Below are 20,162 nucleotides of genomic sequence, written 5' to 3' on the forward strand. Positions count from 1 at the left end.
CGAACGTTGGCACAAATCCTGCGACACCTCAGCCTGGAACCGGGCAGAAAAGATGTAAAAAGAATAACGTGCCAGAACTTTGATTTCACTTGTTGAATTTGACTTGTTAAAAGTCGGTACTTTTCTCTATTTTGACCCTGATTTTATTTATTCTGTTGTAAAATAAGGACATAAGAAGCCTTTTCGAAATGAAAACAGCTGTAATGAAGCTCTTCAGCCATTTGTACTGATTTATGGAATGTAAACGCATGTACTGTATGTAAATAGACTGAAAATGTAAATAATAAACTGCAACATGGATGCTTCAATCATTCAAGTTACTACAAACTACATGCAAACTACATGCAGTTAAGAGTTTAAAGCACTAAATGTGTTATGAAAGAATTGCAAGGATACTCCAGGGACGAGACAAAACACGATGCCACAAGCTTGATTGAAATGTTTATTTTATTTTGTAAGGATATGCATTTACATGCACAATATGAAGCACAAAATTATGAAATATCTCTTTACCCCCCCCCCCCCAAATAGCACAAGCTCTTTCTCCCCAAATAGGAAAATATTTGTGGCACTCGTCTTCCGATGATAATATGGACTGAACAGAGGGAAACAAGTGAGCGGCTGGACGGTGGCGAGGTGCCCTCTGGGCCGGTGTAATGAGCGGCTCTTTGTTTGCAGCCTGTCCGGCTGACGTCGCCCCTAAACTCTAATCCAGCTGCTGAACAAAGGACGACGCTCAAACCGTCGCCGTGCTCAGATGCTCGTGATGCCGACAGCCACGGGTGATAGAAATGGGTTTTTTTATTGCCTTTATTCCGCCAAAATGGCTCATAAACTCTACAAACTTTGGCTGCGTCTTAAAAATAAAGAAAGAACTTTCAACCCAAACAAACGTTTTGGTTAGCAGTCTGCTCGTGACTTGGGCTTTATGGACTGGACCTCCTCGTACATTAAAGTAGATTCCTCCCCGAAACGTCCCCATGGCTACATTAAAACAAGCCGCGGGTGGCCTGAGAGCAGTCTTTGGTGGGTGCAGCTCCAGTCAGCGCGGAGGGACGAGATGTTTTTGTGCACCTGGTGAAGTTTTAGCATTTGAAGATGTACAGAATACGGAAACAAACGGTATAGAAAATAACTCCTCCCCCCTTCGCTTCAAAAGGCACTGTAGGCTCGAGGAATATAAAGTGGTCTGCATCAATCATAAAGTCCCCCCCCCCCCCAAAAAAAAAAACATGGTTAAAATACACTCAAAGAAAAAATAAGGTTTGGATTAAAGTGAGGGACACTTTAACTGTATTTTCACCGCTGAGTCACAGAGGAGCTTCGAAAGCTTTTGTTTTATTGCAGATGTTTGGTAAAATTTTCAGTTTAGTGATTAAAAAAAGAAGAAAAAGAAAAAGCCCTGTTAATAGTAAGAAACGCTACAGCTTCAAATTTCACTGGGCTTTGTTTGTTTTTCCCCTTTCTGTGACGCAGCGACACTAAAACTTCCACTGGAAACTTTTTTCTTTAACCAGTGCAGAAGAAAGCTTGTGAAGGATGAAAATACAGCAAAAGGCCTTAAATCCATCATTATATATTTATATATATATATAAGGAAGGAGGGCTACACTCTAGAGTCTCACAGTTTCCAACAAATTATAATAAACTGTTTGGACCCAACACAGGGCTTCAGAATTACAACAAACTTTCCCAAAATGGAAAATAAACATAACACATTAAAACACACACACAACAAATTAGAGTAAAATTTTAAACAAACTAATAATTTTCTTACATATATGGTTACAGAAAATAACTTCTGCTACTGTATGTGTATGTGAACTGGTCCCTCTGAAGTTTTATACACAAGATTATTTTAGCTGTGATTTTAAGTGGAAATCACAAAGTGAGGGCCGGGAGACCACACGGACAACATGTCCCTTGCTGATGTGCGCAAACCCAGGACACCCCCCCTCCCCTAAAAAGAAGATTTTTGCAAATGTGAAAAAAAAAAAGAACAGGTTTTTATCATAGCAGCTGATTATAAAAAAAAAACGAGGGTCAGACATCTTAATATCCAGCTTCATCAGCTCTGCTCAAGACAATCAGACTTATTCTGGGATTTAGAAGAAAAAAATCATTCAAGAACTGAGAAGACTTTGCAGATCATCATATCGGCTGGATGGATTATATGCTACATTTCACTACTCTGATAACCTGCTTCACCCGTTACGTCCAGAACTTTCTCCAACATACAGTAATCCTCGGTGCTCCGGTTAAACAATCTGAAATGACTTTCTCACTTTTACCCTCAAAATCCCTCTGCGACTTAAACCTTAACCTTCTGCATGACGCCACACGCTGACATTCAGCTACTGCTCCTGCCTTTGCAGCAGAGGAAAGACTCATCTTTCAAATGTATCACAGAGAAATTGGGCGATAAGGCTGGTGGAGCAACGTCCTTCAGATGTCCGTCTGTATACAGCGCTTCTTTAACGGGCTTACAGGCTGCACCGCCGCGTCGTTGCCGGTGTCCGTCGTCTCCTCCGTCTTTTCTGGCTCTACGTCCGTGACGTCTCCCGGGCTCTCCTCGCTGATGTGGAGAAAGGTCCCGCTGCTTCCCTCTTTGGGTGAAGCGGGTGGGGATGCAGACAGAAGGCGGTGGGTGAAGGCTGCGTGGCTGCTCTGAGTCGGGAAATGCTCCAGGTGGTCGTGCTCCACCTCGGGCATCTGCGCCGCCGGGGCGTCGCCGAAAGAGGCGGGGGGACGGGGAGCGTCCGCCGTGGCCGAGGAGAGTGGGTTCGCTGGTCTTGAGGGTTCCTGGTCTGAGCAGCTGAGCTCCGACGAGAAGTGGCTGCAGTGCGAGTCGGCCACCGACGGGAGGCTGCCGCTCAGCGACGGGGAGTCGAACTCCGACGAGTTAACGCTGCGCTGCTCCAGAAGCTGAGCGTCCACGTCCGCCGGCATTTCCATGACTTTTGTTTCTCCGTGGCTGCTGCTCGCCCTGCTCCAAAGCTTGGCCTTGCTCTTCTTGCCCCCTGAGGTGGACGGCTCCTTGGACCAGGGGGGCGAGGGGCAGCAGTGGCTGCCGTGCTGCACGCAGCAGCAGCTGGAGGAGCAGGAACACGGACCGCCGCCGCCGCCGGCTCCTTTGAGGCCGGCGGTGCTGCTGCTGCAGCTGGCCTCGTCCAGGCTGCTGCAGCCGCTGCCGCGTCGCACCTTCTCCTGCTTGGACTCCACGTCTGCTTGCACCTCCAGACTGTTGTCTCTGCAAAATAAAGTCATGATAAATTTGTGCTAAGCCCTGTGAATATATATCAAGACACATTTCTATAGGTAACAACCACAATTATTCAACTTGGGGTCATGGGAAATTTGAGCTGATCCCACCTGACAATGAGTGCAAGGCTCTTTAAACTCTGTACAGGACTACTAACAAATCCTTTGTAGTTTATTTGTAAAATATAGAACAAATGTAAGTTGAGATTGATTTTCTGCTTTTAAGCCATCCCTATGGAGCAGACACTGTGCTGCAAATATAACTAAGCTATCTGCTCAGAATATCTTTACGAGTGTTTGAACACTATTCTTTTGTCAGCAGATGACATGTGATACACTGCGGCGCACAATGCCTTTCTTATTTTGACCACAGGGCGCCTGTCGAACGGGGCGACAGAAGTAGGGCAGGGATGTTTGCAACACACAAAGTCGGTCATACATGTGCAACTTCGGCGTGGAGGGTGGTTAAGCCGTGACCGCTGACCTTTCTAGGGGCATGTAGGCGTTGAGGATCGATCCCGCCATGGCCTTTGTGCTGGCGTTGTCGCTGATCGTCCCCAAACTGACGGTGGCCGACTCTCCGCTCAGACTGCAGCGCTCCTTCTGGACGTCGGCCTGCACCTCCATCCTGACAGGAAAATAACGAATGATACAAAATACTTAAGCGATGTTTGCTCAATCGACTATGAAGGAACACAAAGGGAAAATGCTCAAACGTTTAGTGACAGGAGGATTGGATAGGATTACATATTTTTATTACTAGACTGTCGAGTCAACAGGATTTTTCTTGCATCATTTACACTGTTCAGTAATATCATCTAATAGATTCCATTTGGGTTCATTCATTTGTGATCATCAATCCTGCTGAATCTTTTCCACCCCCTCAGAGACCCCCTGCAGCCCTGCGGCCCTGCAGCCCAGGTGGTTACCGGTTGTAGCAGCTTCCAGACAGGCTGCCGGTGATGCTGGTCCCGGCGAGGGCCGTGGTGCTGGCGTTGTCGCTCATGTTGTCCCGCTGCGTGGAGCTCACGCCGCAGCGCTCCATGTGGCTCCCGCTGACACTGAGGCTCAGGCCTGTCAGGCCGCCGACGCTCGCTCCGTCGCCGAGGCTGGCGTTGTTGAGCCGGGTCTCCGCCACAGAGGTCGTGTCTGAGCCAGAACACAGAACGGAAAACGTCCATTTTGTTAGACTACAGGAAAATGTGTCAGCAAAACAAATGTAATGAGTTTTAACAGCAAAATATTTGCATGTTACCTGGATTTATTCAAGGACGAGGAAGAACATAATCTATTAACGTTAATAATCATTCTTCACCCTGACAGGAGCAGTGAGAACTAGAATCTGTCTTCCTCCCTCAACATCTCCTGGGAAAGCACGACAAGCTCGACCACGCAGCCGCCAGTCCGACCACAGGAGTCACACACTGACGCTAAAACCCACGGACGCCGCACCGTCCATTTTGCATGTCACACGCCTGAAATCCTGCGTCTCCCCGTCAGCTGCCGTGAAACCTCATGTGCAGCGAGTCATATGTAAACACAGGTGGACTTGTGCATGTGGCGGAGAATGTCAGTGGAAACAAACACCGAATCCTCCCACGCTGCACAGGTCCTGGCATTTTCCATGTAGTCAAAAGGTGAAACCTAAAACCGAGCATCATGGTTGTTCTAATATGAACGCAGCGTCTGCCGGCGACCATGATTCAGGTTAAGCGTCATTCTTTTAATCCTGCTGCAAATTATTCATCTATTTGATGTAATTGCCCCGTATTTTATTCCCGTTTGGATGAGATCTGTGTCGTTTCTTTTGCCGTTTAATGCCTCTCACCTGTGACGGCTGCACCGCTGCCTATGTTGTCATTTTCGTCATCGAACTCGATCCGCACGCCTTTGCCGTTGCCAGCAGACACTCCACAGCCTCCACTCCGGCACAGGGAGATTGGGACGACTCCATAGACGTAAGCGAGCATGATGGGAACACCGATCCCTACAAAGAGGCAACGGGTAAGGAAAGCATGTGGGGAAACAGGTATGAAACATGTATCTATCAATTCGGCCTGCAAGCAAACCACTTTACATGAGACGGATGGATCCCCTCATGCAGAAGAATAAAATAAGCAGAAAAGCTTTTTAAACCTACCAACAGTGACTCCAGCGACCACAGGCGACACAATCACAGACACGGTCACACCCCCAGCGATCACCAAGTTCCTCTTGTGCTTGGAGATGTCCTTGCCTTCATAACGATTATGAATCTGAAAACCAATGATCAGGACTGACTGGACAGTTTCTAAAAATATTTTGTGCTATACAGCGACGTGGCAAACCACAGACACTCCTTTGGTCTGCATCATCAAACAAAAGTATTTCTCACTTCTCAAACCAGACATAAGACTCGCGCACCTGCTCTGAATGTACCAGCTGCATCATGCGCCGAGACGAACCAGAAGGAACTGGTGGCACTGGAGGCTCTCACCTTTCTGCCGACGTAAACTGGAATGCCGATGATCATTGCGGGGATGGCGATGCCAGCGATAAGCGCGATGCCCACTGGAGCACCCACCAAGGTGCCGAGCTGCCACAGGATCTTTTTCTTTCTGCTCCAGGGCTTCTTCCCCCAGAACGTGCAGCCAGACGGACTGAAAACAGAGAAAAGTCATTCGCTAAGGTGACACCGACGTTATCTGAAAACCAACAAAAACTGAAGTTGAACCAACAAGTTTGAAGCACAAAAACAAATGTGTGGGTGGATGGGTGGGCAACAGTCGACTCCGCCGTGTTCCTGTCTCACCTCAAGTAGTGCAGGTCAGAGATCTCCTTCATGCAGAGCCAACAAAACTCACAGCCGCACACGGCGCAGGTCATGTGATTACAGCTGCCGTCGTTCATTTTGATGATGTAGGCGGCGCATCGAGGGCACGGTTTGATGTCATCACCTGGCGCCGGCGGATTTGAAGAAAAGTACGATTGGTGTGCGTCAAATAAAAACAAAATCTCTCAGAACCGGTCAGGTTGGTCAGTCTTTGATCGGCGAGCGTCTCTCTGGACGTTACCTGCAGCGCCGCTCTCCTGGCTGTAGCTGAGGGAGGACGACCTGAAGCTCCTCAGCCTCAGGTTCTGTGCCCTTTGCTGCCGCGCCGTGTCGCACGTCTGGTTGGGATGCCACAGCTGTTTGCAGTGGTAGCAGAACTCCGTTCCGCAGCCCTCGCGCCCGCAGGTGATCTTCGGGCAGCTGGCGCAGCCAAACGCAATGACTGCATAACTGTGTGAGGAAGAGAAACACCAGATTCATGCTGAATTATGTATTTCTTATTTTCCCGATTGCTTTAATGATGGAGGGGGAGGGAGAACAGAATTGACTATAGCAGTGTTTTACAGAGTCAGAGCAGATGTGTCTGTGCTGCAGGAATACTCCCTCATGGCAGAGCCATCCGTTTGGACCACATGTTGTCAGAAAATGCGCAATTCTTGTTCCCTTTTCTCCTAAACTCACAGATCCTTTTCAATTAATGGCTGTCAACATCCAAGTCGTGTATAAAAATACTTTAAGATCCCCCCCTAGATCATTTGGACATAATTTGCTTAATTGAGAGTACAGCAACTTTTAAACGGATACTTTGAGTTAGGAAAAAAGACATTTTGTGCAGATTAGATTTTTTTTTTTTGTCATCAGAAAATGTATAAAACAAACACAGATATGAAGAAATGATATGTGGTTCTATGTCTTTGCCTCCTAAAAGTCACCAAATATAACCAAAGCAGGAATTGTCAAAGAAGGAAAACAAAACAAACAAAAAAAAGAGACGTTTTGGGAGGACGGGGATCCATACGGTTGCTTGTGACGTCTTCAGGAATGTACCACCTTGAGGCCTCGCAACAATGCAGCCACGGCACGATCCATTCTGGTTGACTCCACGTCACCATCGTATCCCTCATCAATCATGACGGTGCGCTATTTCGGAGGCGTTTCTGAGAAGCGCACGGCACGGCTGGAGCCCAACAACTGCTTTGTTATAAATATGTGAACCTAAAACAGGCTGACAAACTGCCACGGTACAACCCATCACGTCACTGCAGCAGTTACCGTGTCAAACCAACTGCTTTATCATACGTGATAACAGTCAAATAAATGAATGGAGGCTGAAAAAGTGTGACAGCCGAGGTTAAACACTGACGTTGTTTGAGCTACTCAGTGTCCCACGTCGCGGTTATCATAGGAACATCAGGAACTGGCGATAAGGAAAAAGCAAACAGAGAGAGACAAGCAGCCGTTTCAAAATGACACGTGAACAGCACGGAGGCCCCGTTAGAAAGCCAGGATGTCGCATGAAGCCCTGAGCCGATCCACACAGGCGGACAACATGTACGACATGTAGAGCAAAGCTTATAGGACAGCAAGCTGATTACTCAATACTGTGCAAATTACCCCCCCAAAAAACTCTCCAGCCAAGCAAGCAGACACTGTGGCATCGGTTGATTTACACTCCTGGGCTGTTTGCTGATGCACACAGCTGGTAATTCAGTCAAGTACTTGGTTAAAAGTCGCTAAGTGTTTAATCCAATAGACAAGCTAACAGCAGCTGATACTAAAGAAGCAACAGAAATACAGCTGCAAACAAAGTGGAGAGAAAATTCTGCTTTGAATAAAGGAAAAAAGAAAATTCCACTTCAAATATTTTTTAAGCTCTACTAAATGCCAAGGTCATCCTATTTATGGCAACACAACTTCCCAAATGTGCAAAGCAACTTTCAATGAGTGCAACTGTAAAACATTTGCAGAATAAATCGAATTAAAGGCGACTTAGCCAGAGGATTTCCTCCCGGTTCAACAAGGCTGCTCATGCTTGATCCACTGCCCATCATGTTTTAGATGTTTCTCATTCAAATGGACGGCTCAGTGTCGGGTTTCTACGGAGCTGCATGATCCGCCTTTGTTTACTGTGTAATCCATCATAGAGCAAATGCAAAGAGCATGATTGTTGTACTGTAACGATACAGACATCTATACCGAGGTAGAGGTGCCATGCTGTGCACTGAACTGTCTAAAAACAGTGCAGGCTGTGATATGAGGAAGAGGAAACTCACACAGGCACATTAGCTGTTGCCACAACACAACCAATGAAGCCGTTGTGTTTTTCCTTCGTTCTTGACGAATGAAGTCGCCACGCTCAGACTTTGCTGTGTCCACTTTTAGCGAGTGCAGATAGTAAACAAGCACCCAGTTTTCGAGTCATCAATCCCACCAAAACACTGAACGTGTAGGGAGTTATGATTGATGTTGTGAACCTCATGGAAACGTGACGTTCTGCCAGTTTGGTGTGGCGATCGGGAACCAGAGCAGCGAAAGTAAGCGTGAATGTCAACTGTACAAACTACAACGTATAGAATTACATTTCACACTACCACGCCGTCTGCAAAAACATCCTCACTGCCTCCAGATAGAACCAGAAGTCAAACCTGCATCGCGCACCGTGTCCGGCCTCATCTGTCCAGCAGCAGCGGAGGCTGCATGCGAACACATATATCTGAAAACAACACTCGGGTCCAGACGGTTTCCAGACGGTATGCAGTCGCACCTCGGTGAGGCCGGCTCATGGCACTATGTGGAGAAGTTGTAAAACAGATGGGAGCTTTCCAAATGGACCTTTTGGTATGAATACTTGTGTGTGTTTCCTTCAAGCATCCAGATTCTTGTTCAGTTTGATGACAAAACGGAATACATCAGTAATATACTGCAATTTGTGCAAACCCTATAAAACACTTACAGTATACGTTTCATTAATGTAAATAAAAACATTTGAGATAATTACTGCTGCAATATCAAACAAATGTGACTGGGTGCCTTTGCAGTATTTATTTTAGCCTTTAACAGGCGCTACTGTAACGTCAGCCGTGCTCCACTTGAATTTGATAAGCACGCCAACAAATCTCGATGACTCGCCGGCACAATTATACAACAATACAGCGCGAGCGCATTAACCAGTGGAAAGTGTGGCGCCGAGCCAGAGCCGAGGGGTTCGGCGGTGGAGGGCAGGAGTTGCAACAAAACTCGTGAAAGAGCCATTATTCCTGCAGACAAGGGTCAGCAGTGTTGGTGCAACAAAGCCATGAGAGCGAGTGACGGGTGAAAGCAAACGTCACTTCAACACGAGCTCATGGCGACGACCGAGAGCAGCCCTCTCAACCAAAACGCCATGGATACGTTCGTATCACTTATGAAAACCTGTGGTGAGAAGGACAGACTGCTGTCAGTGCACATGTGCCCTGTTTGCTCAGCGGTCGCCATGGCCTCGGCAGAGTAGCGGGTCAGCCAGGGTGACCGAGTGTTAGTCACAGTTCAGACGCCTGAGAGCAAACAGTTGAATCACTGCCGGCTGCAAAGACACAGAGGACGCTGACCTGCCCTCCAACCCTGCACTTAAACCTCCATGAGAAAAAGAATAAGCTCACAAAAGCCCGACAACTAAAACCCAATAAAAAACAGAAGCCTCACAAAATACTGTGTTGATTTTTTAAATCTAATATGAAGGAAAAAACTTCACAATCCTCATAAACGTGCAGTCAAAATTAGAATCTTGAGATGTTTGGCTTTTATATCTACAAGAAAGTATCTCAGCTAGGCCCAGCCAGGTTATTATTGCAGTTCAGGTTTTCTACCACTAGATGGTGTATGGAGTCAATCAAAGTAGCTGCAGCAGGATAAGTAGACACAAAGATGGCTGAAGGTCTTTGCCAGTACATTGTGGTTCCAGCTACACGATAAACATTTTACTCCACTGGCCTCAATGTGGATCACTGCAACTACTATCATGTAATTTAGTTTTCTGTTTGAAAATTCTATAGGAGCATGTTTACCATTATATTTGACTGAAGGCTACATTTTAATCAATGAAATAAACTTTGTAGTTTATATGAGATCACAAAGACAAATAATAAAATTCTACAATGATATTTCTTGGCAGATCCATCTCTCTAACTGAGATTGATTTAATAGTGGTGTGATGTAATTCGTTCTACAATCCACCGTCTGTTGTTCAGTGCGTGCTTGTAATTCCCAAACCTGACAACAGCAAGGCATCACCACAGCATTGAGCTCTCGCATCTTTTCAGGCTGACAGAATAAACAGGTCTATTACTGTTAGCGGCTATTTTTAACTCGGGCATCAGTGCAGGAGTTGGGGGTGAACTTAACAGAGAAAGACTGCGGCCTTGAAGTTTCCTTGATGTCGTATTTTTGTGGGCTTTTTGTGCTATTTTAGGGCTTTTTCATGTGGTAAACTAAACTTGTGATTTTTGAGGAAATATCATCACCGCTGCTGCAATGCTGCTGGAAAACTTGCTGAGAGGCAATCAATACCGTTTACGTGATTAGTCCACATGGTCTGCCATACGTACCCGCAGTCGGGAGCAGGGCACCAGCGGCAGTCGGGTTCAGCCACCAGCCACCGCCTCAGCATGAACTCCTCGTACTTCTCCATGAGCGCCCGGTCTCCCAGGATCATGCGGATGTCGTGGGGGTTGAAGCGCTCAGCGCACTCGGGGCAGCTGATGTTAACGCGGGACTCGGAGATCTCGATGCGCAGGTACTGCCGCAGGCAGTCCGCGCAGGAGCGGTGGTGACAGGTCATGATGTCTGGGAAGCGCTCGCGCGTGTGGCGCAGCAGACACAGGGGGCACTCCAGCAGCTCCGACGAAGACGCCGCCGCCGAAGTGGACGCTACATCTAGAGGGGAGTGGGTCGAAGTCTTGTCATGGGCTGGCTCGGGCTGCACGCTTTCGATGGTGACCACGCCCTCCACCCCGCCTCCGGCCTGCAGAGGCCTCGACTTGCGCTTCGGGTCCCGGTCGGGTCGGCGGCGGCGGCCAAAGAGCGAGTGGAGGGAGAGCCGGCGCTTCTTGGGAGTCTTTCTAACTGAAGGGAGGCTGACGGAGGAGGCGGCGGACTGGAGGTCTCGCTCGGAGCCCGTGCTGCCATGATGCTGCTGATGCAGGCTGCTCATCACGCCAGACGAAGTGCCACAGGTACTACGGCCAGATATCAGCACATTTCGAAGAGGAGATCTGGAGAATCGTGAAGGGAAGGAGGAAGAAAAGAGGGATGACGGGGCAGGACGGTCAGGGAGGGAAGCAGGACTGCTGTGAGCTAGGACATGGTGCGGGAACCTGGTGACATGGTGATGTGGTCCGTCGCTGGTTTGAACCAATATTATTTTGAGGTTCGACTGGAGCTCTGGTGTAGCTTCTCTGAAGTAGAACCTGAGAGAGAAAGAGAAAAAAAAGAAAGAAAAGAAAGGGATCAGGTGCTGTGCCAAAACTGAACACATTCATTTTTAATGCCGTGCTGCAAAAGAGAAAACAAAATACGGACGTTCAGGAGACTGAATAATAAAAATCATGAAAGCATTGAAGAGAACTACCGGCGAGCGATCTCGCTGCTCTGGAACTCAAAGCAACGTCATTCCTTTGATAGTTAGAGCTTCTTTTGGCAGGCCGCAGCCACTCTTTCAGGCGTTGTCCCCGACACATGCTATTCTGCTCACATAAGCAACTGCGTGATCTCCCCCGAGTGCGTATCAGTCAAGCGCAGGCAAAGCAAGACAAAATCCTCGCATGTTTTTCGCCACAGATCTCAGATGTGGCCACAGCTGTATCAATGTGCCTCTGGAGCAGCCACGCCTCGCGCCTGCACCGAGTGTGACACTCAACTGAACTAAACAAGAAAAAGTGGTATTTTCCAGAAATACCGAAGCGTGAGCTCCCGTTTCACTGCCTGATCCCTGAAGGATTTGAACCTTTCTGCTTCGGACGGATTCCTACAGAAATGACCTGAGAGCAAAACGACTGTGAGAATCACTGTTTGCATTCCAGCCATGGACTCAGTCCCAAACCGCCGCATCAGTCATTTAGCGACAATAACACCCAGATTCATGTTTTAAAAAACATTGAGCCTGCTGTAAAAATGTTAATCTTCACTTTTCAAAGACTAAGAGGCTCTCAATCTTTACAGGATTAGATTAGATTACCAAGAGTAGCTTACTCAATTTTTTATTTTTTTTGCAGTAATCTAAAATAAACAAAAACTTAAACAAAACTCCTATTACTTCTAACTACTTGCTGTATTAACTTTAGATATTATAGTGAGGGAGCACATTCAAACCAAACATTTTGTGCCTATTTAAAATGATTATTACAATCCTGAGTATAACTTCATTATTAATATTTCGTATAGTTTCATTTTACACACCAGTGTGACATAATCAAAGCTCACTGTGCTGAACAGTCTGATCTGAACTATAATCTCCCCATTTTATATATTATTTCAAATGTCTTTTCTCAACTTTCTCCACACTAATTATTGTTATCCAGTTCCGTTTATTCCAAATAATTGCCAAGCGTTTTACAAATAGTTTTAATAAATGACACTCAAAATATTTTTACATGTTATTTTTTATAGAAAATTATGTTATTATGGAGCCCTCAATTTGTGCCGCTGCTTTACCTTTTTGCGGCTAAATGCTTATTCATTGGGCTACAAATCTAAATGTTAAGTACAAAAATGAATGAAGCACAAAATCTTTAAGGGTAACACTTTACCAGCACTCTTTCTCACTCGGGAAATATTTTAAGTTGCGAATGTTTAACCCCAGATAAGCAATGCAAACAAGACTGATGAGACCCGTCTGCTTCATGTTCCAAGCTTGTGTTTATGTGTGTTTGTCATCAGGGACTACATTAAGGAAAGATCCAGCGGGAGCCAGAAGGTGACTAATTAACAAGCCACACTGCAAATCTCAACTGGGGCAGAAATCCTGCGAGTGCACTCCCATAACCTACAAACCTCTGTCTGACTGGCTGCGGTTTGTCGCCCGCAGAATTCACGTTTTACTGCTTTACTGTCGGAGGAGACTTAAAAATGTTTGCCTTTTTCGCCCCACATCCTGAAAATCAGATTCAGTCGATAGTGTTGGTCAGGACCCAGTTTACTGCCGTTTATCAGGTTTGACATCGAGGTCACATAGTATAATGTACTGGACGGCCTCTTTGCGATGACTGAGCATGAGCAAATGAGCTTTATAGGATGTGCGCCGGACTATGTTGAGAAAGAACTTTTATTTCATCTCTGGCCGCATGGTGTTAACTCTAAAGGAAGTGGCGGTAACAAACTGCTGCTTGCATCAGTTCTAAGTTGCTCAAAGAAAAGAATTATAATACTGAACTGCAACGCAGAACCATTGTCACATTGGACCAGCGTCCCACTAATTCTACCCCGCCCCCGTTGGGTGTGGTTAGTGTGACCAGGTTAGATCAACATGGCCAAACCACTTGCCTACCTTCCAGAGTTGGTATTAACTCTGTTTGAGCTGAGTCAACATTTACTGCATCAGCTGTTCAGTTTCGTCATCAAAAGGTCATTACAAGCCGCAAACCAGCGCCGACCGGAGCACGGCAACTGCCAAATACCTGCAACTCTGACCCGTTTCAAAAATCTGCTTTCTGAAGTATCTGTACTATTGAGTCAAGTTGTTGTATTTTTGTCAGTTTCTAAAGAAAGCGTACTACAACGAGAAGGCAGCCTAACATAAGATGTTAAAGGGGTCACACTATTCACAATTCACTTTCTAATGGTTTTCCAACAGTGATATGTGTCCCCATACCTGGAATGACGCTCCTTAAGTGAAGAAAGTCTGTCATCTCTCTCTCTGGCTGGTTTTATGTTTTAGAAAGTGTGTTGCAGCAACGAGCCAATCAGAACTCTAACCCTATATAGTGTCATCAGGGGTTTAGCCAATCCCAATCAAGGTAGGCCCTCCCTTTAACCCTCCCACAATCAGGCAGCTCTGCTCTGGCACAAGGCACCATGGGAGGAAGTACTTCCTTCTCTTCCCAAAATGGGCGGAGCCAGTCCAGCTCACAAAGACACAGCAGATTAGGAGTGCAGCTCATAAAATGCAATATTCAAATTGATGAAAATCAAGGAAAGTTGGATTTGGGGCAATAAACTTTGAAGACAATGTTTTTGGACCAACAACACCCATGTGAAAGTTGTATATTAGGAGATCTTTAACTATTTTCTGACCATATCAGAAGCTTTATAATTTAAACAGCCTTCCTTGTGTAAAAATGATTTTTGCTAACCTTACCAAAAGTAACATCAGCTCGGCATCGTTACCTCACAGAAAGAAGATCCAGGTTTGACAACGACGGCTTCAGCTGGGTGGAATCGAAAGATGTTCTCCGGGTGCCTGTGCATGTTTGCAGAACGCCTGTCTTTTCCATACAAGCCCTGTGACGGACAGGGCGCACCTGCCCTTTGCACCACACCCGCAACGGGTGTAGAAGATGCATGGGTGGAGATTAACTCGCGCTGTTCCACTTTTGGTAAAAGTTCTACTCTTAGCGTAACAAACCAGTTGAGTGGAGGACTGAATGTTCCCCACAGACCCACTTAGCCAACGTTGCACTAAAGATAAATGAGTCAAAAAAGAGCGTTAGCAATAATTACACTTCATGCCGTTAACACTGAAGCCAAGTAGTAAAGTGTAATGTGTTTTAATTGGTGTCTCGGTAAAATAAAACCCACTGAACTGTAAGGCTTTAGACCTTTAAACGCCAACATTGGCAGCGCCATAGCGACGTCATCAGCCCAGCGGCGCTCGCAGATGGCCTCCACGGCGAGGTCTCTCCGTGAGGAATACCTCGCCACGCCGTTTCCAAATTACAGCGAAGCGCGATGATGTATTTGGTGAACTGACCGAGTCACGTGAGCGGGAGGAAATTTTAACAAGACAGAGGAGCAATTTGGAGCAACCCACAAGTCGATGTGAAATTACATTCCCAAGGCGTAATTAAGACGGAAAATCCTGCCTCTGCAGCGCGCCGAGGAGGAGTTGGGACTTTCCGTGCGACTGTGGTCAGCGTGCGCATTTGTGTTTGTGCACACACATGCATGGATTCAACTACTTCTGCGGCCCGTAGGCAATCACATGCGACCGCAGCTCACACAGTGGGACGGTGTCCCAGTTCCTGAGACTACCCCGGGGCAAGAAGCACACTGCGGCAGAGTAAATGCTTTCAATCTCCTGTGAAGTCATAAAGACCATCAGTAAGTTTGGATCGGTTTATTCTGTGATAAAATGACCACGGTAAGAGGACTGAAGCCAGGCTTTCCACTCGGGGATATAGGTCAACCCGAGGACACTGGGTTACCTTTATTTTGGGGGTTAAAAAACACTTTGATTTATGCATTTAAAAAGAAGGACAAAAGTTTAGAAGCTATGATGGTAGCGGTTGTTAACAAGTGCAGCCCTGGAGACCAGAGTAATAACACACTGGCTTCATGACAGCAATAAACCAAATAAACCTGGGGTTCCCTCGCCTGTCGTTTTGCAAAGAGACAATTAAGACGAGAAAATTGCCCCGGATCATTTTACACCGCAGCTCAGACACGATAAGCACTTTGCCAGTCTATTTTGGCTACTATTCATAAGATGTACAATGAAGTTAACGTGTCTAAGAGTAACGTCCACGTTCTGAACTTCCACGTTCTGAAGATTATATAAGCCTCCAGGGATTCTGCTACTTTGCCACAATTGTCAACTTTCCCACATACAATAGTTGGAAGACTGGAAATGAGGCTCAAAGTGTTCTTCTGTTGCGTTTACCACGTACGCCGATTTCCGCTGACATTCCAGCTCGAGGACAGATTTCCTGATCATGACAATGCATTTGCTTTTTATGGCTTTAAACCAAAGGACAACCTGAGGACTGTGTGACAAACTCTATAGAAATGTTTTTTTGTTTTTTTTTAAACTTTGTTACCTTCCAGCATTAAAGGGGGATATTTCCACTTTTTTGAAGCTGCCACTGCTGCGTGCATCATCCGGCCGCTCGCTGTAAAGCTACTTCATAGTGGGGAAAAAGGTCAGTGAGAGGCTGCTCAGCCAGCGGAGGCCAACTTACTGTCTGCTGGACATCCAAATAACCTGGTAGCTTAATGAGTCTCTATTTAGCCCATTATCTGCCTGACGAAGTATAATAATAAAGTCTGACATACTCCGGAGGGCGGAGAGTGTCTGACGCTGCTTTCAGTGTTATTTAGTAAACAATTGAACACACAGGCAGCAGGGCAACGTACTTTTCCACTGTATCTGGTTCACTTTGATGAGGCAAAGGCTCCTATTGGTTTCAGTGCAATGATGAGACGTTAACCAAATTCTCCACAGTATGAAAATGGCTTGACGCCAGCAGTATGACCTATGTTTAGCCCTACAGAGACAGCAAACCGACAAAGAGAGGAGATACGATTCTCCATGTATGCAAAGAGATTTCAGTAACTGACTGGTGATTTCTGACAATAGAAGAAAAGAGCCACATTCAGGGTAAAGTTGCATTTTCTTTTTAACAGAACGTTCTTGAAATGACCTCAAATTCATCTGAAACTTCCGTTGAGACAATGAATCACAAAAATACTGGCTGTTCTGGGAATCTTTTATCAATTTTGAGGATTAAATAAACAAAACTCTCCCGGCATACATTTTTGGGAGCATCCAGAAATGACAGATCTACTGGGAATCCAGCCACCAGTGTTCCCAGGAGAGTATTTGTATCTTAAACTTTGCACTGTCATCTGGCAGAATAGATTTCGGGCGCATATGTTTGACACATCCTGCTTTACGCAATCACACACCAATGGGAGTAGATACCAAATGGGAATGCACTCACACACACACACACAAACCACTGCAGGCAAATTATGGTTCACCATCTTGCCCAAAGACACTTCAACACACGGTCAAGGTGAGACGGGGGATCAAACCGCCGACCCTGGAATAGGAAGTTTAGGTCGACCAACCGAGTCACAGCTGCACACATAATAATCTAACCGGACCTTATTACACAGGAGTGACATGACAATGTGATCAATGTAACTAACTTTCTATCGATTGCATATCACAGAAAGATGATTTTGGTGCATATAGAACTGGTTTAAATCCCTCATGGGGGCAGACTGGGTGACATTTGGCGAGTCGACTCCTTAAGAGTCTCCACATTGTGCATCTTCCAATCAATACATAACAGTCTCTTGACAGTTTGCCCTTTCTGCCAATGGCTTTTCACCCTAACCAGCGGGGGAGCTGGATGTAGATGGGTTGTGCGATTGAGGAGGGGGGGGGATTTTCCATTTTGAGCGACAAAGAAGGAGGAAGCAGCTTCTCACAATTCACCAGCAGTGCCGGGGCACACTGTGCAATCACACACACACACACATTGACGTGACTCTCTTCAGCTTCATGTGGCTTCAAAATGAAAGGGAAAGTATTCAGAGATCTTGGTGGCTCCATTGATAATTGCACAAATGGGGAAAATATAGCGAGTGCAGATTTCTTCGGCGTCCAGCTGTTCAAATTAACTGATGATTATGACTTCCGCAAAGCAGTAATTCCAACATTACTCATGTGAATAAAACGTGGGAGGACTAAAGTATGTTTACTGCAAGATTTAAAATGGTATCATCCTTAGGTTAGCTTTGATTGATCGGATACATTATCCACTTGGAGACTTCATTTTTATGTTATTTATTACTCCATTATTCTATTTATACCAAAAACAGAATTTTAAGTTAAAAGAATTTCCCTCTGGGATAAAAAAAAAAGTATTTTCTTTTCTAATCTATCTTTTTTCACAGCCTTCTGTCAGATAGAGTTAAAACACTGACGAGGAAAAAAAAGTCAATATAACAGGAACACACTTTACATGTACAGTAAGAACGTCATTCTGCCATTTGCACACTATTTTCTCCCAAGAATGTGCAATGGTGGCTCATAGCCAAGCTAAACTACTGTTGAGGGGCTACTGGGAGATAAATTACTGCATAAACTTTAAACAGAAAGGCGTCGATTGTACGCCGAAAGTTTATTTAACATTAACGTGAGAATTTCGGCTTCACATTTAAACACCCCAACCTACGGATGTTTAACAAGATAGCGGTGGGTAGAGCTCTGTTAATAATTGACAATATAAGCACTGTGGGAACTTAAACACATTTACAGATTGATTCAAAACATGAACATGTAGCTTGAAAGTTAATCCTACTGGGCAGATATCCAATGATAAATAGCTGGAAATTGCTGCTTTCTAGGTTTGTAAGAAGAAACACATAAATGACACAATACTTACATATTTAAGCCTGAAACAAAAGGTCAGTTGCACTTTATAAGTTATTCTGATGACGTCAGCGTCACAAGAGAGTAAAAACACAATGACTCAGATTAACGAAGCGCCCGATAAAATTCACAAAGTAAATCTAGACAGAATTGCTACTTGATTTATCTCATGACAACTGGACATGATTACATGTCTTGGCAGATGTTACGCGATGCAAGTCATGCAGTTTTCCCTGCCTGGGCTGGTTGGGATAATAGTGTACCTGCTGTACGGGTTGAAAATCCAACCTGCAGAAAAATGGTAAAAATGATCTCGCGTATTCTATCAGGATACATTTTAGGAATCAGGTATATTCAATTCCGGGCAGAAGATATTAACTGAGACCTGAAAACAATTGTGGAAAAACAAATGCACACAGTAGTTTAGCTGCATGAACCATATTAGTTGGAAAGTATCAACCGACACCAACACAATATCATGCAACAGAAACGATACAAGATGCTGATGCATTTCTACAGATCTGATATCAAATGATTACTTTCTAATGACCACTAACACAACAAACAATGCATTTATCTATTATTTTTTTTTGCGCTATTAATTTTCTCATACCCTTAAAAAAATCGATTGTTTTAACATAACTGTTTTGAGTCTTGATGAATATAAAAGAAAACTCCTGACGTTTTAGCAGATACCTCTTGGGAGTAGATGCTGGTCCAGTCGTTATGTGAGGACATGTATTTTATAAAAACTTCTTTGCATTACTCTGTCACATTTGACATATTGAAGAATATTAAGACACCACGGATGTGCACGCAGATCAAATATTAAACTGTGAAAAACTGAACCGAGTTGACCAACGATGCAGCATATGTCAGGATAAATTGCTGTAATAACAGACTAATCAGACACCGTGAAAATCTACAACACAAATATTTGCAGTGAAAACTCACTAAATAAAGCTTAATAGATATTATAGCGCAGTACATGCAGGACATGCGTGTTTCAATAACGGACAGAGAAGACACCAGGATAAGTCCGGGAGATCGGAACCCCCACCCCCACACACACACATTTGACGTGCAGTTGATCCGAGATTATTTAACGTTTGGTGGCATTTTGTTGACATTATTTCCCCCCCGGGCTATCAGCGTTAGCTCGCGAGCTACGGAATCAGATTTGTGCAGCAGGAAGCTGGTGACTAAGTTTAATCCAAGAGTTAATGACCAGCCGACCGCACACGTTCACAGATAAAAGTCACTTAAAGGTTTATCCCCATTGCCATCACCGGTTCGATTAACTTTATCTCCAGAGAAATGCTGTCGAGTTGGAATTCTACGAGCAAAATATACAAGCTAACGAAGCTACAAAAAAAAAAAAAAAAAAACCCTGCTAGCTTCTGTTTTGCCTTTAAAAGGGGGAGGAAGTTCGGATCCGGATATTTCTTTCCATGGACAACTCGTTCATAGAGAAACACTCACCGATGTGTCTGCTCCCGGTGTGTTTTCACTTCACAGCAGAGGCGTATGCTGGTGGGGTCATTGCTCTGTGAGCTGCAGTTGTAGAGATGTGAGGCAGAAAACTTCCCCGAGTCTGACCGCTTGCTGCAGTCAAGCCGTCAGACAACAACAACAACAGGCGCACTTCCGGTCAGAAACAGTCTCCTTTCATAGTAAGAGCTTACGTCATAACGTGCGTTTCAAATGTGTTTACAAAATGTATATATTTGATATCTA

At 45.2% G+C, this 20,162-nt stretch overlaps 1 protein-coding gene across 1 annotated transcript; it reads right to left on the bottom strand.

The window, feature by feature from the left end:
- Nucleotides 1-437: 437 nt before the first annotated feature.
- Nucleotides 438-20,015, bottom strand: LOC308122602 (E3 ubiquitin-protein ligase RNF19A-like). The gene is made up of 10 exons (XM_080484529.1): nucleotides 19,908-20,015; nucleotides 10,657-11,517; nucleotides 6,315-6,523; nucleotides 6,053-6,197; nucleotides 5,738-5,900; nucleotides 5,402-5,516; nucleotides 5,090-5,248; nucleotides 4,191-4,410; nucleotides 3,746-3,889; nucleotides 438-3,250 (listed from the first exon to the last, which is right to left on the bottom strand). The coding sequence occupies exons 2-10, from the start codon at nucleotides 11,259-11,261 to the stop codon at nucleotides 2,446-2,448; spliced, it is 2,565 nt and encodes an 854-aa protein (XP_080340655.1). The 5' UTR covers nucleotides 11,262-11,517; nucleotides 19,908-20,015; the 3' UTR covers nucleotides 438-2,445.
- Nucleotides 20,016-20,162: the final 147 nt, after the last annotated feature.

The sequence above is a fragment of the Lipophrys pholis genome, assembly GCF_963383615.2.
Source record: "Lipophrys pholis genome assembly, chromosome: 17".
Taxonomy (NCBI): domain Eukaryota; kingdom Metazoa; phylum Chordata; class Actinopteri; order Blenniiformes; family Blenniidae; genus Lipophrys; species Lipophrys pholis.